Source organism: Mobula birostris, chromosome 25 (genome assembly GCF_030028105.1).
Source record: "Mobula birostris isolate sMobBir1 chromosome 25, sMobBir1.hap1, whole genome shotgun sequence".
Taxonomy (NCBI): domain Eukaryota; kingdom Metazoa; phylum Chordata; class Chondrichthyes; order Myliobatiformes; family Myliobatidae; genus Mobula; species Mobula birostris.
The window spans coordinates 39875656-39901970 of record NC_092394.1 but is presented as its reverse complement, the minus strand read 5'-3'; the positions used below and the strand labels follow the sequence as shown (position 1 = coordinate 39901970).

The window sequence follows — 26315 nt, the reverse complement described above, 5'->3', positions numbered from 1 at the left end:
CCTCCGCTTCAAGGAAGTATTGCAGTTGTCACATCAACCTTCCTGAAGATTTACAAATATTGTCAACTTAGTGCAAATTAATGAAGCTTACGCTGCAGGTGACTGACTATAACACAAAAGTTTGGGATGACCAAATTATGTTCAGTGAGGAATTTCAATCTAAACCCAGCCAGAATTTAACCTTAATCCTTAGGACAGAGTAGACAGTTATCAACACATCTGTCCTGGCTGGGTTCAGAAGGCTTGATGCTTTTTATTGTGAGAAAACAACTAACAAACAGCAAGCATAGAAAATAGGACAGTATGGTACTGGACAAGCCATTCAGCTCATCATGGGCCCATTTTTACGCCACTTTATACTAAATGTCTGCTTCCTTCCATTCCCTTCATATTCACGTTCAAACTGTTTGGTTCCACAACTATGCCCGGTACCTACGCCTCTCTGTGTAAAAAAATTGGCCCTTACCGTGCTTTTAAACTTCCCTCCTCTAAATTTATAAGTACGTCATCTAGTGTTTGACATTTTAGGCACAGAATGGTCTCACAATCTAAAGATAATGAAGAAACTAACAGAAATCACAACAATAATACTTTTTAGCAATGTACAAGGCAGTTTGATAAAACAGTTTGATGAACTCCAGCCTAACCAATGTGCAGTACAAATTAACCACTACCTACCCAGTACAGAATGAAATGTAGCCTGGTGAGTAAGTCTTCCCATGCGGTCCAGAACATTCTGTGATCTTTTTTTTGCCATGGTTGAATCCAGAAAAGTCCTACCAAAACACCACAGCATTAATTTCAACTCAAAAACAAACTGTCATGTTTAGTATCATCTGCCTTAATAGACTACCTCCAGTGGAGACACAAGAGCCTGCAGATGTTAGAATCTGCAGCAACGCACAAAAAAGCTGGGGGAACTCAATAGGTTAGGCAGCACAAATGCAGAGAAATGGACAGTCACCATTTTGGGTCAAGACCCTTCAACTGAGTTGATTACCGCGACCAATTAACCTCCCAACCATGCGGTGTGCAAACTCCCTACATACAATACCAAAGGTCAGGCTTGAACCTGTGTTTCTTACAGTGGCTCCACTAGTCTTGCCACTGTGCTGCCCAAATGCGTGGCTCAGTTTCACAAAGGAACAACTAGGAAATTTTAAACATAAATTTTTGTTGGAGTAAAAACCTCAGTTCCAATTTGGTCTCAATTTTATACAGTTAATTTATATACACTAGACGCCAGCACCAATCCCACACTTATTACCACGTCCCACCACCATCTCCAAACAACTACTGCCTCCAACACACTCACCTCCTCAACAATTATACTCTACTGGAATAACGACTCTCTGATCACTCACAGGAGCTGGTAAGCGGTCACCTAAGGTCACAGGCTCTGCACTTAGATCAGCAATTTCCAAGGTCATTCCTGATCTGGTGACAAGCATCACTTACCTAGTTTAGCATTGCTAAGTCATTGACTTCACCACCTTGTTTACACACCTGCACTGCTGCATGCAATGAAACTTGAAGGTTACTGTTCCTGTCGTTTTCGTTCTGAAACCAAATCGACTCAGTCTCTCTCCCTGAATGCAAAGGAAATAAGTTAGTTGCTTTACCTATTCTTTGGTCATAATCTATATTCTTCTACCATACAATCAGATTAATCCATCATATTCTCCATCATTTAGGTATACCTTTAGTTCACAATCTATTCTCTTGCTTTCCTCTCAAGCAAAATTTATACAGTTCTTTTTGAACAAAACAAAAAGCAAAACACTTCAAAGGTGAACAAACAACAAAAAAAGGATTAAGCCAAAGAAATGTGCCACAAGATCAGTGGCAGAGGATTGCACAAATTGAAGGTTAAATAAATGGACAGTACATGGATAGAGAGGAGGAGAATATGAAGGGAGTTAAAGTGCAGATGAGAATTATAAAATTAGAGAATAGAGATAAAACTAAGGGAATCGAGGTGATGTCAATGAGCATTAGGCTGGAAGTTTCAGCTGAAGCTTTAGATAAGATGGTAGAGAACAGATGAATTGGAACCATGATTGTTGGCCAGGACAACGTTGAGATGATCAAGTCTGGAAACTAAAATATAATGGATTTATAACAAAGATCTACGTAGGAATGGAAACAGGCACCAGGCAGAACTTGCTGCCAAAAATAAGCCACTCAAGCTCAGATTTGATTACGTACCAGCAATGAAGTTAGTCTTTCTGGATATGCCAGTACAATTTGGTCCACATCATCTCCTTGATGAGAAACAGTGCGACCCTTCACAACACACTGTTGACAGGTGGAGTGGTCAGAACAAGTCTCCACCCCGAACAAAACAGCTAAAAAAAACCTGCTATTCAGTGAAGCCATGCTCCTATGCCCCAATATTCAGAAGAAAATCAAAACCTTGAAAAATTAAACAAATAAAGTATTTTGAAAACCTGTATCACATTGATGGTTTTAATTAATTAAAATGTTAAAGTAAACTCAACTTAAATAAATTAGAAATTACCTCTTACTTACCCTCCTTTCCCCCAGCTATTCCTGTGAAGGATCTTGCTGTTACTGCACTAGTGACAGGCAGATTCCGCCGCTAATTGATGAGGAATAGCAGCTAGTTGACACTCTGCCACAGGACTTAAGAGTCCAACAGCTGACCTTGGCCAGCAAATTCGAGACTTCTGCATTTGTACAGGAATCTTCTGGCATTTGTGGTGGGTGTGTAATGCCCAATGTTATATAGCTTTAACAGGTTATCCTTATAATGGAGAGAGTACAGAGATCAGCTCATAATTAAATACACTTTTCAGATAGAAAAGCGATGGATCCAGCCTGAGACAGCGAACAGGAGCAGATACTGAGTTTGTGGCAAACATGAACTGAATAATTTCAATTTTTCAATTATTTTAACAAAGGGAATGGTAGCCTCAACTATTCCCAGCTTCATTTCAGGCAATTGGTGAAGAAATATATGTGCAGTGGTCAAGAGAAGGGTCACAGTTATTAGAAGAGAGATAGGGTGGCTTCAAAGTGCAGCAACTTCAGGAGGTTGATTTGTGAAGGGATAGCAACAACGACGAATCAGAAAAAGAAGAGTAACTGAAGAGGAGCAGTCAGTGTGTGAATGGCTCAGGATATGAGTGGAGCTTTGAGGCTTCGGCTCGAGAGGCTTCGGTGAGCAGAGGCTAAGGACAAGCCTGGTCCCAGTGAGGTAAGGCCGGGTAAGTTTCTTTAATTAATTTAATTAACTTAGGAGTAGGTAATGAAGGCAGCAGTTAGGCAGTCGAATGCTCCGTATGCAGTATGTGGGAAGTCTGGGACAGCACAATTGTCCCTGATGACTACACCCGTAAAAGGTGCATCCAGCTGCAGCTCCTGACAAACCAAGTTAAGGAACTGGAACTGGAGCTGGGTGAACTTCAGATCATTCGTGAGGCAGAGGCAGAAATCAACAGGAGTTTCAGGGAGATAGTCACCCCTAAAAGTCAGGAGGCAGGAAGCTGAGTGACTGTCAGGAGAGCAAAGGGCAGTAGACAGAATGAGCAGAGCACCCCTGTGGCCGCTCCCATCAATAATAAGTATACCGTTTTGGATACCGTTGGTGGGGACGACCTCCCAGGGCCAAGTTGTAGTGGTCACGTCTCTGGCACCAAGACTGGACTGGGGTTCCGTTGTTTCAGACGTGACAAAGGGGGAGGGACGGAAGGGGGAGGAGTGGCACTACTAGTCAGGGAGAATAGAATATCACAGCTGTGTGTACACAGGACAGCCCAGAGGGCTTGTCTACAGAGGCCATATGGGTGGAGCTGAGGAACAGGAAAGGTGTGACCACACTAATAGGGCTGTATTATAGACCACCCAATAGTCAGAGAGAATTGGAGGAGCAAATCCGTAGAGAGATAGCAGACCGATGTAAGAAACAGAAAGTTGTAATAGTAGGGGATTTTAACTTTCCACATATTGACTGGGACTCCCACACTGTGAAAGGGTTAGATGGCATGGAGGTGACAGAAGTATGTGTAGGCGAACATTTTGGGTCCAGTGACCATAATGTCATTAGTTTCAAGTTAATTATGGATAAGGACAGGTCTGGTGTTCGAGTTAAGGTTCTAAATTGGAGAACGGCCAATTTTGAGGAAATGAGAAAGGATCTAGGAAGAGTGGATTGAGATAAGTTGTTTTCTGGCAAGAATGTGTTCAGTGTGTGGAAAGCATTCAAAGGTGAAATTTTGAGAGTACAGAGTTTGCATGTTCCTGCCAGGATTAAAGGCAAAGTTAACAGGCATAGGGAATATCCCTTGGTTTTCAAGGGATATTGGCGATCTGGTTAACAAAAAGAGAGAGGTGTATAGCAGGTATTGGCAACAAGGAACAAATTAGGTACTTGAAGCGTATAGAAAATGTAAGAAAATACTGAAGAAGGATATCAGGAAGGCAAAAAGGAGACATGAGGTTGCTTTGGCAGATAATGTGAAGGTAAACCCGAAGGATTTCTACAAGTATATTAAAAGTAAAAGGGTAGTAAGGGACAAAATTGGTCCCCTAGAGGATCAAAGTGGTTGTCTGTGTGGAGACTCACGAGATGGGGGAGATCTTAAACAATTTTTTTTGCATCAGTATTTATTCAGGAAATTGGCATAGCATATATGGAAGGAAGGGAAACAAGCAGCAGTGTCATGGAACATATAGAGATTAAAGAGGAGGAGGTGGTTGCTGCCTTACAGCGAATAAAGGCAGATAAATCCCCCGGGCCTGACATGATATTTCATAGGACCTTGAGCGAGAATAGTGTAGAAATTGCAGGGGCCCTGGCAGAAATCTTTAAGATGTCCTTAGCCACTGGTATGGTGCCGGAGGATTGGAGGGTAGTTCATGTTGTTCCGTTGTTTAAAAAAGGCTCCAAAAGTAAACCAGGTAACTACAGGCTGGTGAGCCCGACATCAGTAGTAGGTAAATTATTGGAAGGTGTTCTGAGAGATCGGATATACAAATATTTGGACAGCCAAGGGCTGATTAAGGATAGTCAGCATGGCTTTGTGCGTGGTAGATCATGTTTAACGAATCTTGTAGAATTTTTTGAGGAGATTACCAAGAAAGTAGACAAAGGAAAGGCTGTGTATGTTGTCTACATGGACTTTAGTAAGGCCTTTGACAAGGTCCCACATGGGAGGTTATTTCAGAAGGTTCAGACACTAGGTATCCATGAAGAGGTTGTAAACTGGATTCGAAATTGGCTGTGTGGGAGAAGACAGAGTGGTAGCGGATGATTGCTTCTCAGATTGGAGGCCTGTGACTAGCGGTGTGCCTCAAGGATCTGTGCTGGGACCATTGTTGTTTGTTGTCTATATCAATGATCTAGATAATAATATGGTAAATTGGATCAGCAAGTTTGCTGATAACAGTAAGATTGGAGGCATTGTGGACAGCAAGGAAGGCTTTCAAAGCTTGCAGAGGGATCTGGACCAACTGGAGGGGTGGGTCAGAAAGTGGCAGATGGAATTTAATGCAGACAAGTCTGAGGTGTGGCACTTTGGAAGGACAAATCAAGGTAGGATATACACAGTAAGTGGTAGGGCACTGAGGAGTGCGGAGGAACAAAGAGATCTGAGAGTCCAGATACATAATTCCCTGAAAGTGGCATCACAGGTAGACATGGTTGTAAAGAAGGCTTTTGGCATCCTGGCATTCATAAATCAAAGTATTGAGTGTAGGAGTTGGGATGTTATGGGGAGGTTGTATAAGACATTGGTGAGGCCAAATTTGGAGTATTGTGTACAGTTCTGGTCATCTAACTATAGGAAGGATACCAGTAAGATTGAAAGAGTGCAGAGAAGATTTACTAGGATGTTGCCGGGTCTTCAGGAGTTGAGTTACAGGGAAAGATTGAACAGGTTAGGACGTTATTCCTTGGAGCGTAGAAGAATGAGGGGAGATTTGATAGAGGTTTACAAAATTATGAGGGGTATAGACAGAGTAAATGTGAATAAGCTCTTTCCACTTAGATTAGGAGAGATAAATATGAGAGGACATGGCTTTAGGGTGAAAGGGGAAAGGTTTAGGGGGAACTTCTTCACTCAGAGTGGTGGGAGTGTGGAACGAGGTGCCATCTGACATGGTAAATGCGGGCTCACTCTTAAATTTTAAGAATGAATTGAATAGGTACGTGGATGGGAGAGGTCTGGAGGGTTACGGACTGGATGCAGGTCAATGGGACTAGTAGAATAATGTTTCGGCACAGACTAGAAGGGCCGAATGACCTGTTTTCTGTGCTGTAGTGTTCTATGGTTCTATGGAACAGGGTGAAATGTTTGAAAGAGATAATGATCAGATGTTGAAAGAATACATTTGCTAATTCTACTTCTTCAGCTGTTTGGATAGGTGGAACATATAGCTAGGTAGGATCACAGCTATATTATTGCTACCTGAAAATCAATTTTTTAGTCAATGTGAATGTAAACACTCATAGTAAGCTACCTCTACTTTGCTAGTCACATACGTACTCTCTTCCCTCTCTACACCAACACTTGCTTCATATCCCTCTGTTACTTTGTCTATTAGTGTGTGAAGGGAGAAATTCATTATCCTAGGTGCTTGTAAAAGTTTATCTCAAGATGCAAGGAAGGATCGCTAACCCTGAGAAATGCTATTTGAAAATTTAGCTCCACACACTTGACATAGTTAGTGTGGAATACACAACATCAATATTCGGGTATAAGGTCGAGCATACTTTTTTCCTCAGGATAATTTCCCCATTGTCCCCTCCACAACAAACTCAAATGTCCTACACCATTTAATATGGTCTGGCAAATCCACTCTGCTTGATATTGGCAGCAGCCACAATCCTGCTAGAAGCCAGATCCCTACAACAGTGAGTATATGCTGATCAGTTTAAATAAGGTTGTACTATGTGCATGTCATCGATAGCTAGGTTGTTGATACAGAACAGCACCAGCCCAATACAACAACCAATCACAATTTCTTCTCTGCTTAACTCATTTTCTAGACAACATGCTATAGTCTTGGCCAATTTACAACCCAGGATGACATGTATCCAAAATACAGAATAGAAATGCCAGACATAATCTGCCAAAGAATGAACCACGTTAAAGTTTTACAATCCTGCAAAATCCAGCCATTAATGACAGTGGACAATTAAGGAGAGATTTAAGTTTGCACACAAAAGACTAAGTAGTTACAACCATCTTCAGTTTAGGATCTGACAATTCTAGCCTCCTCCTGCTGACATCACTGAAGCCAGCTAATTGATTACCTCCACTCAATGCTCAGAAATCGCTAGCTACACTGAATACAGCAAACTCTGACAACTAAGTGGTGCTGACAACTGGTACTCTAGAACTAGTCATGACTCTATGGTATCATTCCAGTATAGCTACATTGCTGGCATCTATTGAACACTGCCTTAACCAATAAGTCCTCAGTAGACAACAGGAATTCTACAGATGCTGGAAATTCAAGCAACACACATCAAAGTTGCTGGTGAACGCAGCAGGCCAGGCAGCATCTCTAGGAAGAGGTGCAGTCGACGTTTCAGGCCGAGACCCTTCGTCAGGACTAACTGAAGGAAGAGTGAGTAAGGAATTTGAAAGTTGGAGGGGGAGGGGGAGATCCAAAATGATAGGAGAAGACAGGAGGGGGAGGGATGGAGCCAAGAGCTGGACAGGTGATTGGCAAAGGGGATATGAGAGGATCATGGGACAGGAGGTCCGGGAAGAAAGACAAGGGGTGGGGGGTCCCAGAGGATGGGCAAGGGGTTTATTCAGAGGGACAGAGAGAGAAAAAGGAGAGTGAGAGAAAGAATGTGTGTATAAAAATAAGTAACAGATGGGGTACAAGGGGGAGGTGGGGCATTAGCGGAAGTTAGAGAAGTCAATGTTCATGCCATCAGGTTGGAGGCTACCCAGATGGAATATAAGGTGTTGTTCCTCTAACCTGAGTGTGACTTCATCTTTACAGTAGAGGAGGCCGTGGATAGACATGTCAGAATGGGAATGGGATGTGGAATTAAAATGTGTGGCCACTGGGAGATCCTGCTTTCTCTGGCGGACAGAGCGTAGATGTTCAGCAAAGCGGTCTCCCAGTCTGCGTCGGGTCTCGCCAATATATAAAAGGCCACATCGGGAGCACCGGACGCAGTACATCAACCCAGCCGACTCACAGGTGAAGTGTTGCCTCACCTGGAAGGACTGTTTGGGGCCCTGAATGGTGGTAAGGGAGGAAGTGTAAGGGCATGTGTAGCACTTGTTCCGCTTACACGGATAAGTGCCAGGAGGGAGATCAGTGGGGAGGGTTGCAGAATCAAGGTCAAAGCAAGTTTAATGCTGCAGTACACACACAACGTCGGCACATACACTCATTCAGAGGCCATGTTCCCAGTCATCTGCAAGGCAATCCATGTCCTCATCCAGCAAGAACTCAGCAATATTCAGGCAGGGCTGAATAGTGCAGAGAAATAATAAGCAACACTACTCTCTACACTGGGTCAACAATGACACCCAACAGAATTTCAATGATTTGGGGGTTCACCTTTCACAAGAAACTTAACTGGAGATCACATTAATGTTATAATGTGCATTACGCAGCATACTCCTCATCTGCTGATCCTCCAGTCCTTCAATTAGCTACAATTGCATTCAGTGAATAATAAAATGCTCTCCATCTTCTTGCACACATTCAGCTCCAATAACCCCAAGAAACACATGACTTAATAGGCACTCGATCTTGTAGACTTACACTCAACTGCCTCTGGTGCATCATGGCTGTAATGCTTGCATCTGCAAACCAATATCTTGTCAAAGTTTTTTTGAACAACATCTGTGGAACATTCTCCTCTATTGTTATCACACAAAAGGAAATGCAGGGTTGCCCTGCAGATGATGGAGAGGAAATTTACAAAGAAACTATATAGATTGAGGCCCCATGTGCCACCTAGGCACTAAGGGTTCAGACGACGACGACGCTGTATAGATTGGAAAATTAAGCTATGTGGTATGATTTGATAAGCTAGGCCTGTTTACTGAGGCTGAGTGGACATTTAATTCAAAGGGTGCAAAATGATAATGAACCTAGAAAGAATAAATAGGAAGAAAAAAACTTCCCTTAAGCAGAGTTTTCAAAAACCAGGGCCTTAGACCTTCAGTGTACTTGTACCGTATGTGTACCTGCCTATAGTATACGGACCTGGTACAGGAAGCAGGATTAAACTTCTCTCCTTCCTTTCCAGTCCTGACAAAGGGTCTCAGCTCAAAGCATCAACTGTTTGCTCCTTTCCATAAGATGCTGCCTGGCCCACTGAGCTCCTCCAGTATTGTGTGAGTGTTGCTTAAGCTGGGTTGTTGTTCATCCACTGGACAGATATAATAGGCTGGAAGGGTCCCCTGTGTCATAAAATTACAATGATGTGTATGCATTCATCACCTTCTGTAAAGTTCTCCTCCAAGTCTAATCATTGTGATTACCTTCAACATGTAGCTATTTATGCTGACAGTGGCAGCCTTTCACAAGCCTAATTAAACAAAGGCATTAAATGTTGGCCTGCCAGTGAGATAAAAATCATTGGTACATTTCTGGCATTTTTTAAAAAAAATCACAGAATCTCTCTCCAAATATCTTACGTTTTATGAAAAAGTAGATACACCCTGTATCCCTCTTTTCCTTGTCCTTTTCAACTCTCTACTTTTTATATATCACGTTTTCCTGCTGACACAGAATCACAGATTTGTGTCCATCAAATCAGTGCTCTCTCTTCTTAAAAAAAAACTGAATTTCCACTTCATATTGCTCAAGTTCTTGTTCTAAACTTTCACAATTTCAGTTCCCTTTCGAAAGCAGAGTTAAATTTTCATCAACACTTTCAAGAAGAACATTCCAAATCATATTTGTTATATAAAACAAATCACCCTGCATCACCCTGTGATCTTTGGGGCCTGACTCCTACACTAATCGGAACAATTTCTCTGTCTAAATCCATCAAAATATTTTGTGCACCTCTATGAAATCTCATGGGTCATTGGTAATTGGCACAGACTCAGTGGGCCACAGGATCCATTTCCATATTGAACTCACCAAGTCTCTCAACTTCTCAATTACAAGTAGGACATTCCCTGAATCTCTAGGCTATTCTTTGATCGAAGATTTTCTGGAACAAAATCCTTCATTCCTAAACTATGCATTTCTCCCTGCTGCTACTCATTGTTTCTCATTTCCTCTCACCAAGTTCTACTCCTAAAGTCCTAATGTCTTTTTGTGATTTTCAACCTCCCCTCCACTGTTCTGTTGACTGTTTTCAACCAGAGGGCTGTGCAGACTGTTTTTTGGCAGGAAAATGAACAGCAGAAGCCAAAATAAGGGTAATTCATGCTAAGTTCAGATGTGAACTGCAAAGCAGCTGAAAATAAAATAATCAGAATGGACATGACAGAGACAGAATCTGAGAACCATTTGCTAGAAGGGGAATAGATGAGTAAATTGACAATTGTGTACTGATTGAATCAGGAGACAGTTGTAATTCTGGTATCTTAATGCCCTGAGGAATTCACATTCCCTCTAATAATTTTCATAACTACCTTAAATGTGCTTGGAATACGGACATAAGTCATATCTTCAAGCTCAAGTGCACCACCAATAAAGAATCTTCGCAGTTCTGCAGATGTTCCAGGCAAGACTGGCCTCCAAGTCTGGCATATCTTTGTATAACTACCTGTCAACAAAAATGTTATACCTTATAATATACATTAGACCTACACAAAGACTTTGCCAGGAAGCAAGTAGTTTAGTTACTAACATGGAATCTGGTTTCAATTGTGGAACAGAAAAATACAATGATAGGATCCGAGCTCAATGAGGCAAGAGAATCAGAATCAGGTTTAATATCAGTGGCATACAGTACTGTCCAAAATCTTAGGTACATACTGTATATATAGCTAGGGTGCCTAAGACTTTTGCACAGAATTGTATTTATCTACATAGAGCAGAGAGTGAGTTTGTAAACCTGATGGGAGCAACAGATATTGGGAATGGTGAGGGTGGAGCACTGCAGGAGGGGTGTGGGCCAGGTGGCAGAGGAGAGCCAGGGGGTGGCATGGGTGCACACACACCCAGAGTTGAGACACCAAGCAAGGTCACTTGATTCCAAACAATTCGTTATTGATCATTACAGAATGCCTCTCTGGTGCTTCCCTCTGCCTTCCTCTTTTCCCAGCCATGATCCCCCCTCCCCCTGCCTCCTTCCCACAAAGAAACCGATATCAGAAATAGGGTTATCATCACTCACATCATGAAATTTATTTTTTTGTGGCAGCAGTACAGTGCATGGGGTGTATGGGGTGTCAGGGAGGGGTAGCACCTCTGGTGGGGGAACATGTCGCCTCCTTTCCAGGGCGGTTAGTCCACTTTTGGTCCCTACCTGGCACTCAGCTCTCACCTGTGGCTCCCCGTAGCTGTTTGCATGCGACAGCGGCCACACCCCGGGCAATGGCTTCGACAAGCTGGCTAAACCAGGTGAGGGTAGCCAACGGGTCTCAAACCCTCGGTGAGATAGGGAGTTGTCTATCCCAGCATGTGAAGACAGACTCCGGTGGATTGAGCGGACGAGACCAATGAAAGGTCCAACGGTTAAGAAGGCGGTCTCTGCAAGTGTCGTGGAATGTGTAGAGCAGGACAAGACACAGAAGATGTCCTGGTCATCCACTGCGCCTAGTCCCATCTCCAGCCGTCTAGACACTGTCTTGCCACTGGATCCAGATGGGAATTGGGAAGAGAGAGTGAGGCTGACGCTGCGCAACTCTCCCTCACTTAAATCCAAATCACGCGCTAGTCTCGACACCATCATAATGGTGTCGAGGTCCTCATCGACGTCAGTGATGGACGAACAAGCACAGTGCAATATATAAAATTACTACAGAACTGTGCAAGATCCTAAGGCACCCTAGCTATATGCGCCTAAGACTTTTCCACAGTACTTTATGTATTGAAATTTGTTGTGAATGTGGATTTTAGCTGTTGTACTGGATGATTCTCTTTGGAGCTACTCACCACTTTCCAGCGCCATCTTCAAAGTTAACATCGAAGTGCATATATGCCACCATACATTTTCTTGCAGGCATTTACAGTAACTACAAAAAGTACTGTCTTGGCCTCTACAGGAGCAGTTCATTTTGTATCAACATCACTCCCTGTATGTAAGCTATGTTTTTATATCTTGTCCTGCGTGGGTGAATTCGGATTTCAACTTGAAGCACATGGTGAGGAAAGACATCTGTCTCCATCCTCTCCTTACTTGCCCCTGAAACAGCATTATCTGAGATTCTTAAAGCTTTAATATTGGTTACATTTAGTAGATATATTCTGTAAGAAGTATTGTTTATCGTTTGTCACTATTAAGCTATTGTGCACTATGAGTCCACTCTAATCCACACAGCACAGATATGGGATGTTGCATGTGTATATTACCTTGGTTAACACCGATCATAAGAATAATCAATAGTATTAGTCTATTCAGGTGTGTGGCGATTCTGTATTGAACTTAATACATATTTTACTTAAATTTCAGCAGTTTCAAGTTCTCATTAAAAACCCTGATGAAAGCTTCTAGCTCAGGTGATTTTTGACAAGGTATTTAACTCCCTGCCTAGCTTTGGGCAGTAGAATCAATGAAAGACTACAGCCACAAGATGGACAAACAACCAATGTGCAAAAGACAACAAACTGCAAGTTTAAAAAAAAAGGAAGAAAATAAAAAAATAAACAATAAATATTGAGAACATGAGATGAAACGTCCTTGAAAGTAAGTCCATAGGCTGTGGGAACAGTTCAGTGATGGGGCAAGTGAAGTTATCCTCTCTGGTTCAAAAGCCTGATGGTTGAGGGGTAATAACTATTCCTGAATCTGGTGGTGTGGGTCCTGAAGAAGTGACATGAAGTCCAAAGTAAAACACTATACAAGTGCTCTAACCAACAGTACGAGGTTTAAATCCAAAGCATTCTGATTTGTTTTCATATAATGACAGACCAGTGGCATAAAATGATGTTGGCTAGTCTCTATCCAATTCACCAACAATATCAAACTCAAAGCTCAGGAGCATTAATTGATAACCTTTTCTCTTTAATCACTAAGACCACAATCACACTAATGCAGTAAAACATACTTATACTCAGCATTATAAGAGTGTAAGTCTGTACCGAGATGCGCTGACTCATTCTTAGAGTGCTAAATGCAGACACAAAAGAGAAAGAAAAATCATTTGCCAATTAAAAAAATTGTTGCACAAAATAAAGCATAATTTTGAATATTTTCCTAACTATTGCCTGAACCATACTGAGGTATGGAGGACCATGAACCTCGTGCAGGTAAATGGGACTAGACACAAAGCCAGGAAGGCATGGACTGGATAGGTCGAATAGCCTGTTCCTGTGCTGTAGTGTTCTATGACTGAATTGTACATTATGATTGCAAGATTGTTTGAGTTTATTATCACATTGTTGCTATAACTATGATGGGTAATGCCGAGTTTGAAACAACGGTTTTTAAGCATATTAAGATCATGTTCTGAATTGTATTGTTGTAGGGAATCACAGAACGTGGACGCAAGCGACTCTATGAATTTAAGAGTTGGAAACATAGTACTTCCTAACAGAATGCCTCTGCTAAATTTCTGGCAGGCAAACAGCAGTATTATTATCATATAGGTGGGGATGATAATAGTGAAGTGCAGAGTCATGAGGACAGCAATAATATGAATCAGCAAGATTCAATTTACAGTGTGGCAATCCCATCTAGAACAAAAAAGACCTTTAATCACATTGCTAATGGATTATATGCAAATTGTTACAGTACAGGCTCACATTGTAGATGACTAAGTAAGCCCTATAACAGGAAATACTGAGTATATATGGAATTGGAAGACTCTGGCAGTCAGCCTATTTGAGGAGGAGCTCACAGGTGAATAAAAACAGTAAATGTTTCTAATGAAACAACGGATAAAATGCTGGGGGTATTCAGCAGCAGTAAAGTCGGCAAGTGGCCAAGTGGTTAAGGTGTTCGTCTAGTGACTTGAAGGTCGCTAGTTCGAGCCTTGGCTGAGGCAGCGTGTTGTGTCCTTGAGCAAGGCACTTAGACCACACATTGCTCTGCGATGACACCAGTGCCAAGCTGTATGGGTTCTAATGCCCTTCCCTTGAACAACATCTGTGGCGTGGAGAGGGGAGACTTGAAGCATGGGCATCTGCTGGTCTTCCATACAACCTTGCCCAGGCCTGCGCCCTGGAAACCTTCCAAGGCACAAATCCATGGTCTCATGAGACTAACGGATGCCTATTAAAGTCGGCAAATGTTAATGCTTTGGTATTAATCCTTTATCAGTGTAGTTGTCTCAGTTTTGTTATTAGTTGGGTACTGTAAAAGTTTTTAATTCTTTTTTGATGAGTGTTTTTTTTTACCTGGACTGTCAGGAATGTTGATGTAACCATAGCCCTCAATACGGTACCTCTGCCAGAAGTCACGAGAATACACCCCAAAATAAATCATAGGCCAGTGCAGCAAACCTGAAAAGAGAATAAGATGTTGAACAGTTCTTAGTGTCACTGGCATAACATTGGTGAGAAATGGATGGCTTTTTTCACAACAGACCAGGAAGCACTGAAATGCAGAAGATCCTTGCCCAAGGGATTGAGGAGCTTGGAGATGTATGTAATTAAAAAAAATGAAAAAGAACAATATGCCCCCCTTTTTGCTGGTATTATGAATTGGAAGATCAAAGAGACATAGCATCAGGCCAAGAATAAGGTGGTCACCAATGGCACTGCTCCAAATCAATAAATGTTTATCAATTAATTAATCAATCAATTAACAGTTACATAAGGTTAATTCTGAGCACTATTTTACATTAAGTAACCTTACAAAAAGGAATACTAGTAAAAAGGAAAATACAAACTCAGGATTGATATGAAGAAGAAACTACAATAAAATGACAAAATGTCAAAGAATAATGCACAAATGCTGGAAATCTGAAATATTAAGCAGAGAATCTGTAAGTATTCAGTAAGTCTGGCAGTATCTGTGGATATCCGAATATTAAAAACTATGTAGATTGTCAGCTGCTTGGTTTAAATGTATTTGGAATGGTTTCCAGACGACAACTAGCTGACAAAAAAATCCACAATTTAGAACCAAAAGATTACTTTTAACATGAGTTCTCTGCCCACAAAATTTAATATAACTGATAACTTTTTCCTATTTTTTAATGTTCCATGAAATTTAAATTTAAATCAATAGATTTAACGTTATATTTCTAACAGGAAACAAACTATTTAGTTATCCAATGTGTCAGTATTTTGTTAGGACATCTTGCTATCTACTTATATAAAAGTAACACTGTCTACATGAATATTGATCTGCCTTTGGCAGTAACTCAAATTCAATTTGCATAGAATTCATGGAAGTAGAAACAGTGCATAAATATATGTTCCTCTCAGCAACTTTTTCCACCATCCTTATTGTCAGGGTTTAAAAGAATAGGCTCGGTAAAAAAAATTACCAGGCAGTCCCAATAGAAGCCCAAGGTAATTCCTCTCCTATTTTCCTATCTGGCCCACTATCATTCCAGACAATGCTGATCCCTGCTTGCCTGAAAGCACACAGAGCAGAAAACACAAATGAACTGAAAATACAGAAAATCAATTACAGATAATACTGTAAATCAATTCAAAGTACAGTTAAAATCTACAACCAATGTTCATGGCTGTCTGTTCCCTATCCTGATCTTAATAATGCTCAAGTGAGGGTGAGATGAAACCTGTTAATCCATGAAAAGCTCCTTTGAAAGAATAATTCTGATAATCACCTCAGGATGCAAAGTCCACAAATTAACTCCCTGGGGATCGTGAGAGAACAACATGCACTGCACTCTCACAGATACAAGTAGTAACCTAAAGCTTCTGTAACTGTCTATGAAGGTTGGTGGCATTATGGATAGTGTAGAAGGTTTTCATAGGTTAAAATGGAATATTGACAGGATGCAGAGCTGGACTGACAAGTGACAGGTGGAACTCATTCTAAAAAAGTGTGAAGTGATACATACTGGAAAGTTGAACTTGAAGGCAGAATGCAAGGCTAATGGCAGGTTTCTCAGCAGTGCAGATGAACAGATAGATGTTGGTGAGCAAGTCCATAGATCGCTCAAATTTCCTGTGAAAGATGATAGGCTGATTAAGGCAGTGTATGGTCTGTTGGCCTTCATTAGTCAGGGGATTAAATAACGTTGCAGTTCTATAAAACTCCGGTCAGACCACACCTGAAGCATTGTGTTCATTATAGGAAGGATGTGAAAGCTTTAAAGAGGGTGCAGAGAAGATTTACCAGGATGCTGCCTGGATTAAAGAATATATCTTATGAGGAAAGGTTGAGTGAACTAAGGGTTTTCAAAGCAGGATGAGAGGAGACTTTATAGAGGTGTATAAGATGATAAGAGGCATAGAGTGGACAGCCAGCACCTTTTTTCCTAGAGTGGCAATGGCTAATATGAGATGACATAATTTTAAGGTCTTTGAAGGAAAGTATAGGGATGATGTTGAAGGTAAGGTTTTTACACAGAGAGTGGTAAGTGCACGGGGTACATTCCTGGGGTGAATTGAATTGACTTTTTCCATCGAGATGCAACACTGAGTGTCACAGGAAGTCATTCCTGCCTGTGGCTATCAAACTTTACAATTCCTCCCTTGGAGGGTCAGACACCCTGAGCCAATAGGCTGGTCCTGGACTTATTTCCATTTGGCATAATTTACATATTATTATTTAATTATTTATGGTTTTATATTGCTATATTTATACTCTATTCTTGGTTGGTGCAACTGTAACGAAACCCAATTTCCCTCGGGATCAATGAAGTATGTCTATCTACCTATTTACTTACATCCTTCACATACATGAGGAGTGAAAATCTTTACGTTATGTCTCCATTCAAATGTGCAATGTGCAATTACAGTAATTTATAATACATATTATGTACAACAGGATAGTCAATATATGACATAGAAATACAGTTGTGTCAGCATGAGTTAAGCAGATTGATGGCCTGGTGGAAGAAGCTGTCCTGGAGCTTGTTGGTTCTGGCTTTTATGCTGCGGTACCATTTCCCAGATGGTAGCAGCTGGAATAGTTTGTGGTTGGGGTGACTCGGGTCTCCAATGATCTTTTGGGCCCTTTTTGCACACCTGTCTTTGTAAATGTCCTGAATAGTGGGAAGTTCACATCTACAGATGCGCTGGGCTGTCTGAACCACTCTCTGCAGAGTCCTGCGATAGAGGGAAGTACAGTTCCCATACCAGGCAGTGATACGGACAGTCGGGATGCTCTCAGTTGTGCCCCTACATAAAGTTCTTAGAATTTGGGGGGCCATACCAAACTTCTTCAACCGTCCAAGATCCTCAGTGATGTTTATGCCAAGGAACTTAAAGCTGTTCACCTTCTCAACCCCAGATCCATTGATGTCTATAGGGGTTAGCCTGTCTCCATTCCTCCCGTAGTCCACAATCAGCTCCTTTGTTTTTGCGACGTTGAGGGAGAAGTTATTTTCTTGACACTACTGTGTCAGGGTGATGACTTCCTTTCTGTAGGCTGCCTCATTATTATTTGAGATTAGGCCTGTCAGTGTGGTGTTGTCAGCAGATTGGAGCTGTGGGTGGCAACACAGTCATGGGTATACAGAGAGTAAAGGGAGGTCTTAGTACATAGCCCTGAGGGGCACCTGTGTTAAGGGTCTGAGGGGCGGAGGTGAGGGAGCCCACTCTTACCACCTGCTGGCAATCTGACAGGAAGTCCAGGATGGTGGTAAAGGCAGATATTTTAGGCACATGGATGAAAGAAAAATGGAGGGTTATGCAGGATGGAAGGATTAGATCGATCTTGGAGTGGTTTAAAAGGTTGGCACAACATTGTGGGCCAAAGGGTCTGCACTGTGCTGTACTGTTCTATGAATAGTGAAGATTGGCTTGCTACAATTCTTAAAAATATATGAAAACCTTTAAAATCAACATGCAGAAGAGGATACTGTTGCTTCCAAAGGGATACTCACCCTCATGCTGATCTTCGCTTCTTATAGACATTTCAAAGTTGAATGGATAAGAAAAGTAGGCAACATTCTCCTATTTGAAATAATAACAGCAATTACAACAGGGCAAAATACTAAGCATCAATACTTAAAGTTTAAGACAATTTTTTGTTTCTGGCTTAGAATCCCAAGAATATTTTGAAAATTTAGCAATCACTGGTGACCCAGTTAATATAACATGATTCCTGATAGCACTATTGATCCTTCAGTCTGATACCCATAGAATCCCTATCTACCCTTCAAAAGGACACTTGATTGGCATGTTATTTCTGACCCGGGAACTTGAAGGAAATTCCTCTAACTCCTCTCTGCTGGTGCTCTCTCAGCAAAGACCACTACCCTGGTGTGGGGGTTCGTAATGGGATGGGCTAGGGTGATAAATGTGGTGACTGGCAGCATCTGTCCCATACGTTGACTTATCTCCCAAATCCCACAATCTCAGTTGGAGGAGATGGAAGCTGCCATCTCCGCTTCTCTGTTCGGCTGCACAATTTTTCTCAGCATGTGGTAACAAGCTTTATGGTGGTCGTTGGCCTTGGAGCAAGGAGAGGGGAAAAACAGCAACATCCATTATGAGAGAAGCTGGAGGATACAGGTTGTAAGTTCCTATAGTGGAAACCTGGCATCAACCCCGACCCTCCACTGGTACTCCCACAGCAAAAAGAGCTGTCTGCACTGGTGTGGAGAACCTGCCTATGGAGCATGTATCTACTGCCAGTCCCCAATAGTAGCTGCACTCAACATGTTGGTCAGTGTGCAGCTTGGAAGTAGGTACAGAGGAGATGTCAGGGTAAGTTGTTTTTTTTATATACACAGAGTGGTGAGGGCATGGAATGGGCTGCTTGGCAATGGTGGTGGAGGCGGATACGAAAGGATCTTTTAAGAGACTCCTAGCTAGGCACATGGAGCTTAGAAAAATAGAGGGCTATGGGTAACCCTAGGTAATTTCTAAGTAAGTACATGTTCAGTACAGCTTTGTGGGCCGAAGGCCCTGTATTGTGTTGTAGGTTTTCTATGTTTCTATACTGCTCACACCAACTTCCTCAACTTCCACTGAAGCACTGGTGCTGGACAGGGATTCAATGTCAGGTTCCTGGCACCACACAGCTGTGGTTTTAAAGAGTTTACACTAAAGCCCTAAAATACAGTACTGTCAGTAATACATGCACCTTTTAGTGCTGTTGCCATTAACACTCCTGATCCCAGAAATCCACTCTGTGAACTGACCAAAGTACCTGTTAAAGTACAACAGAGTTTTATTACAATTTTGTTCCTTTTCTAATTTTCCTATTTATTTTCATAAATCAATTTCCAGATCAGGCATTTAAGTTGTTAGCTTTGCTCAGTCGAGAGCTTGTGAATTCAAATACTACTCGAAGGACTTAAGTGCAGAATCTAGTGTGATATTCCAAGAACATCTTTCTGATGAGATAGCAAACCACATCTATGCTGTATAATAGGTAATACTGTATTTGTTAAAAACAAACCTCAATTATATCATTGAAACAGATTATATGCTAATAATACTGTTTGCTAAAACACCTGGGTGTTAAACTTCCACTTCACAGCATCTCAATAGCAAATTTTGTTTCAAGCTACCTCTGGTCGAGATGGCGCCTGCATATAATGCTCCTTTGGTCAACATCTTCTGGATAGATCATGAAATCGTCCTTTTCCCTTCTCTTATGTATTTTACGTTTGCTTCTTGTCTTGGCTGTGATTCTGGAACTGTTGGAACCCGTGTTTTGCTATTTGGAGATCGTTTGGATGCTTCAGTACTCCGCAAGCTTCAAGAGGATTCTGGGAGGCAGAGACAGTGAGAGCAAACCTTGTGGCGAAAAGGCTGAAAGATGGCGTGTGAGCTGATGTTTGATCCTATTTCGCTGATTAAAGTGACAAGGGCGAATGAAACATCAAGCTGAGTGCTGAAGTTTGGAGTTCGTATGGATGTTTCAGCACTCTGCAGTCTCTGAGGTTCACGCATGCTGCCTCCCAGAATCCTCACATAGTGGGCAGGCTGTTAGACGACGTTTGGCTCCATTTCACTGATTAAAGCTTCCACTGTTCGCCGATTAAAGCGATAACGGAGATTGAAGCATGGAAGCGAATGCAGAGGGTGAGCACCGGCTGCCTGTCTTTTGATAGGTTGCTCTGTACTGGAGAGGACAGAGCCTGCTGCTGTGCACGGGCCCGTAGAGTATTCTCCAGGACTTCGGATTATTGAGTCCATTTTTCAGTCTTATAGCTTTTATATTCTGTGTTTTTTTCACCCAATCTTCTCTTTTTATTTGTGTGGGGAGGGGGATTTGGGTTTGAGGTGCCCGATTCATTTTGCTTAGTTTTTGTAGGGGCGGAAGGATTTAGGGGTTGATGTGCCTGATTCGTTTGGTCGTTTTTTTTGTGCAGGAGAAGGGATTCGGGGGTTGATGTGCCTGTTCTGTTTTGGGTTTTTTTTGTGGGGAGGGGAGGTGGAATTTGGGGGTTGATGATTGTGCTGCCTTTCTTTCCTTCTTTCATGGCTACCCGGAGAACTGAAGAATTGCAGAGCTGTATATTTTGATAATAAATGAACTCTGATTGTACAGTCACTGGAGAACAAGACTGATGACTTAAGGGCAAGATTGCCGTATCAGAAAGAAATGAGGAATTGCTAAATTCCCTGTTTCATGGAGATGTGGCTCACTCTGGACATGCTGGTAACATTGGTAAGACCCTTACCAGGTCATCAACCTTAGTAGCACAAGTTTGTGTCACTCCTGACAACTGCTGGCTTGGAGGACAGGTCCAATCTAGGCATTAACAAATGAAGATGTTATTTAGACTCTGCAAGCACTATGTATCTGTGGTGATATTAGACCTCAAGCTCAATGACATGTCACAAAAAATGGCAAACAGTTCAACAATACAGAGATTTTGTCGTTATTTCCATTAGGAAACTCACCCACTCATTCACTTCAATAGCAACTCACACAAAATGCTGAAGGAACTCAGCTGATGTATGGTCTCAGTCTGAAATGTTGACCTTTCACTTCCCCCACAGATGCTACCTGACCTGCTGAGTTGCTCCAACATTGTAGCATCTCTAGTCTCTCGTGTCTCCATTCATTTCAATATTTTGCTTTAATGAAAAAAGTGTAAAGCAGACCAAACCATTAAAGCATCTATAGCTAAGCATGTTATACCATGTGTATATAAAGCATTCAATTCAGCTACCTTATACTCCCTCGCAGTCCAAGGTCTTTCCCAGGAAAGTGCTAGGAACATTTTTGTTAGTTAATTAAAGCACACGCTTCAGGTTTATAATTATAGTTTAAGCACACAAAGTTTTAAACAAAACAAGTCACAGGTCTTCTTTGTGTTGAGAAGTCATTGCTGGAAACTATGCTGTAAACCATTTCAACAGAACTGCAACAAGTTGATGAGTGGTCTGTGATTGTTGCTCATGTTATGCTCAGACACATCGTTCATTTACCTGTAGCTCATAATTTCTTCCCCTACTCTGAAATTTCAACACCCTGTACTCGCATATGCTTCCTGTCTCCATGGAAATAGTTCATCTTGCCTCCAAATACATTCCAGACCTAACACCCTAATGGGAAACTATTTCAATATTTTAAAATAAACTTATATTTTGATCCAAATAATGTATTATGTTTTTTCTAATTAAATTTCAATGGCTTATTTTGGTGTTGGAGAAAAGTCCGTCATTTACAAGCAAATTAACCACCCTAGCAACCATCTTCTAAACAATCAATCCTAGTTCATTTGTGGATTTCAGCCAAAAGATCACAAGTTTGTTCCATTACAAGATATAAGGCCAAGCTCAGTACACATTGCTGTATTACACGTGCCAATTTTCAGCTAAGATGTTAACAGAGGCCCATTTCAAAGTTACGAGGGTCCCATGGCACCATTTGAATAAGAGAAGTTTATTTCTGTTCAGTGCAGCAAATATAGTTTGTCATTTATTTCACTTCTCAGTGAACAATGCCACAGGACACAATAGACTCAAAAGTTCAAAGCAAATTTATTTTTGATGTACATGGCAGAGCTTAGGAGGACAATGGCGCCTAACGGCGACTCCTTTGTTTGCATCTTTGGAAACAGCTCTATTTCCACCTTTAATATCTTTATTTTTCCATTTCAGGGTTCTTTTAAAGACCCTGAATGGAGTTACACACAGATTTTGTTTCTTTGAGGGAATGGGACCCGTTCTCGGGGTTCCACGACTAGCCATTATTCAGCATGCCAAGGGTTTGGCCTGAGAGTCTTGATCGTGTTCGGAAGCCTAAGATCTCGAGGCTCTGGAGACGGATGGATCGAGGGTCAGTGTCTTGGCAGGAGGCTCATGTGCCATCGGGGAGGCCTGAAAATCTTTCACTGTGGGCCCAGAGACCCGAGGTCTATGCAATCCTCGGACACAGAGCTCGAAAAAAGCAGCGAAATGGACTTTTAACATTGTAAACCAACGGGTTGTTGTTATGTCTCCCGCTCGCTGTGAAAATGGGGGACACGTCCCTCTCCCTTGCCAGGGAGAGAGAGAACCTGTGGTTTGTTGAATGTTCGATGAGAAGCGTTTGGGGTAACTTTCGTCTGTGTCTTTGCTATTGCTTAGCACACGCTTGGGCTCAGTGATGGTACGGATGCACCTTTTTTTTTGCTGGTGGGGTGAGGGGGGAATCGTTGCTTACTGCCACTTACGCACAGGAGGGTGGAACTGGGGGGATCTTGGGGTTCTCATGTTTAACTGTCATTCATTCTTCGGGGTACTTATATTTTTTGTGGATGTTTGCAAAGAAAAAGCATTTCAAGATGTATATTGCATACATTTCTCTGACATTAAATTCTACCTTTGAACATACTGTATATGTCACTATAAATTACCCAGAGAGTCATTTTCTTAAAGGCGATTCACAGTTAATACAAAGAAACACATTAGAATCAATGAAAAACTGAACACAAGACAGACAAAAAAAAACAATATGCAGAAGACTACAAACTGCAAATCCAAAAAGAAAAAAAAATAGTAGGGAATAAATAAACGAATATTATGATTATTATGAATATTATGTCCTGACGAAGGGTCTCGGCCTGAAACGTCGACTGCACCTCTTCCTAGAGATGCTGCCTGGCCTGCTGCGTTCACCAGCAACTTTTATGTGTGTTGGTTGAACGAATATTATGAGAAGAAGAGTCCTTGAACGTGAGTCCATAGGTTGCGGGAACATGTCAGTGTTAGGTCGAGTGAAGTTGTCCCATCTGGTTCAACAGCCTGATGGTTGAGGGGTTATAACTGTTCCTGAACCTGGTGGTGTTGGTCCTGAAGCTCCTGTGCCTTCCTCCTGATGGCAGTGGTGAGAAGAGAGCATGGACTGGATAGAGGGGGTCCTCGATAACAGATTCTGCTTTCGTGCAACAGTGCTTTTTGTAGATGTGCTTAATGGTGGGAAAGGCTTTAACCGTGATGGACTGGGCTGTATCCACTACTTTTTATGGGCCTTTCTGTTCAAGGGCATTATTATTTCCATTCCAAGCCGTGATGTAACCACACATCTATAGAAGTTTGCCACAGTTTTAGATGACATGCCAAACTATTGCAAACATTTAAGAAAGTATCCATGCTTTCTTTGTAATAGCATCTACGTGCTTGACCCAGGACAGATCCTCTGAAGTGCTAACACAGAGGAATCTAAAGTTGCTGACCCTTTTCATTTCTGATCACCTGATGAGGTCTGGCTCATGGACCTCTAGTTTCCTCTTGCTGTAGTCAATAATCAGCTCCTTGCTGAGATTGAGTGAGAGGTTGATGTAGTGGCACCATTCAAACAAATTTTCAGCCTCTCTCCTATATGCTGATTTGTCCCCACCTTTGATTCAGCCAACAACAATGCTGTTGTCAGCGAACTTAAATATATAACAATAAACATGACTTTGACTACAGATGCTAGAATCTGGAGTAACAATCAAGATACAAGAGGAGATCAGCGTGTCTGGACTCCCGAAGAAGAGCTCTGACCCAAAACGTCAACAGTCAATTTCCGTCCACAGATGCTGCCTAACCTGAATTCTACCAGCATCTTGTTTGTTATGACACAGGATATATGCTAATAGGAATAAAAAGGTCAACCAAGTCTGCAGAGAAATAAATCAAGGTGGTCCCTCTGGTAAAATCTGAAATTCTGTAAAACGTAATTATTCTGTAAATGGTAACATGTTAGAATGTTAATTCTGAGGCAAACAAATTATGATGAGATTATTCAGACTTCGATGGAAATCAAAACGATTGATGCAGCCACGAAAGAAATAGATTGCAAATGAACAGGAATTCTGCAGATGCTGGAAATTCAAGCAACACACATCAAAGTTGCTGGTGAACGCAGCAGGCCAGGCAGCATCTCTAGGAAGAGGTGCAGTCGACGTTTCAGGCCGAGACCCTTCATCAGGACTAACTGAAGGAAGAGTGAGTAAGGGATTTGAAAGTTGGAGGGGGAGGGGAGATCCAAAATGATAGGAGAAGACAGGAGGGGGAGGGATGGAGCCAAGAGCTGGACAGGTGATTGGCAAAAGGGGATACGAGAGGATCATGGGACAGGAGGTCCGGGAAGAAAGACAAGGGGGGGGGAACCAGAGGATGGGCAAGAGGTATATTCAGAGGGACAGAGGGAGAAAAAGGAGAGTGAGAGAAAGAACGTGTGCATAAAAATAAGTAACAGATGGGGTACGAGGGGGAGGTGGGGCCTAGCGGAAGTTAGAGAAGTCAATGTTCATGCCATCAGGTTGGAGGCTACCCAGACGGAATACAAGGTGTTGTTCCTCCAACCTGAGTGTGGCTTCATCTTTACAGTAGAGGAGGCCGTGGATAGACATGTCAGAATGGGAATGGGATGTGGAATTAAAATGTGTGGCCACTGGGAGATCCTGCTTTCTCTGGCGGACAGAGCGTAGATGTTCAGCAAAGCGGTCTCCCAGTCTGCATCGGGTCTCGCCAATACATAAAAGGCCACATCGGGAGCACCGGACGCAGTATATCACCCCAGTCGACTCACAGGTGAAGTGTTGCCTCACCTGGAAGGACTGTTTGGGACCCTGAATGGTGGTAAGGGAGGAAGTGTAAGGGCATGTGTAGCACTTGTTCCGCTTACACGGATAAGTGCCAGGAGGGAGATCAGTGGGGAGGGATGGGCGGGACGAATGGACAAGGGAGTTGTGTAGGGAGCGATCCCTGTGGAATGCAGAGAGAGGGGGGGGGAGGGAAAGATGTGCTTAGTGGTGGGATCCCGTTGGAGGTGGCGGAAGTTACGGAGAATAATATGTTGGACCCGGAGGCTGGTGGGGTGGTAGGTGAGGACCACGGGAACCCTATTCCTTGTGGGGTGGCGGGAGGATGGAGTGAGAGCAGATGTACGTGAAATGGGGGAGATGCGTTTAAGAGCAGAGTTGATAGTGGAGGAAGGGAAGCCCCTTTCTTTAAAAAATGAAGACATCTCCCTCGTCCTAGAATGAAAAGCCTCATCTTGAGAGCAGATGCGGCGGAGACGGAGGAATTGCGAGAAGGGGATGGCGTTTTTGCAAGAGACAGGGTGAGAAGAGGAATAGTCCAGATAGCTGTGAGAGTCAGTAGGCTTATAGTAGACATCAGTGGATAAGCTGTCTCCAGAGACAGAGACAGAAAGATCTAGAAAGGGGAGGGAGGTGTCGGAAATGGACCAGGTAAACTTGAGGGCAGGGTGAAAGTTGGAGGCAAAGTTAATAAAGTCAACGAGTTCTGCATACGTGCAGGAAGCAGCGCCAATGCAGTCGTCGATGTAGCGAAGGAAAAGTGGGGGACAGATACCAGAATAGGCACGGAACATAGATTGTTCCACAAACCCAACAAAAAGGCAGGCATAGCTAGGACCCATATGGGTGCCCATAGCTACACCTTTAGTTTGGAGGAAGTGGAAGGAGCCAAAGGAGAAATTATTAAGAGTAAGGACTAATTCCGATAGACGGAGCAGAGTGGTGGTAGAGGGGAACTGATTAGGTCTGGAATCCAAAAAGAAGCGTAGAGCTTTGAGACCTGCCTGATGGGGGATGGAAGTATATAAGGACTGGACATCCATGGTGAAAATAAAGTGGTGAGGGCCAGGGAACTTAAAATCATCGAAAAGTTTAAGAGCGTGAGAAGTGTCACGAACATAGGTC

General features: G+C 42.4%; 1 protein-coding gene across 5 annotated transcripts in view; it reads right to left on the bottom strand.

Annotated features, from left to right (window-relative positions):
• mks1 (MKS transition zone complex subunit 1) overlaps window positions 1-26315 on the bottom strand; it is a 57055-nt gene that overhangs the window by 1337 nt on the left and 29403 nt on the right. Inside the window, exons 12-17 of one of the 5 annotated variants that reach the window (XM_072243002.1) lie at window positions 20850-20920; window positions 18096-18165; window positions 14464-14568; window positions 10593-10726; window positions 1507-1589; window positions 679-776 (exon numbers count right to left, since the gene is read on the bottom strand). In XM_072243002.1, the coding sequence (XP_072099103.1) occupies window positions 679-776; window positions 1507-1589; window positions 10593-10726; window positions 14464-14568; window positions 18096-18165; window positions 20850-20920 (561 nt within the window). The other 4 variants (XM_072243003.1, XM_072243004.1, XM_072243006.1 and 1 more) reach the window with 4 other exon arrangements.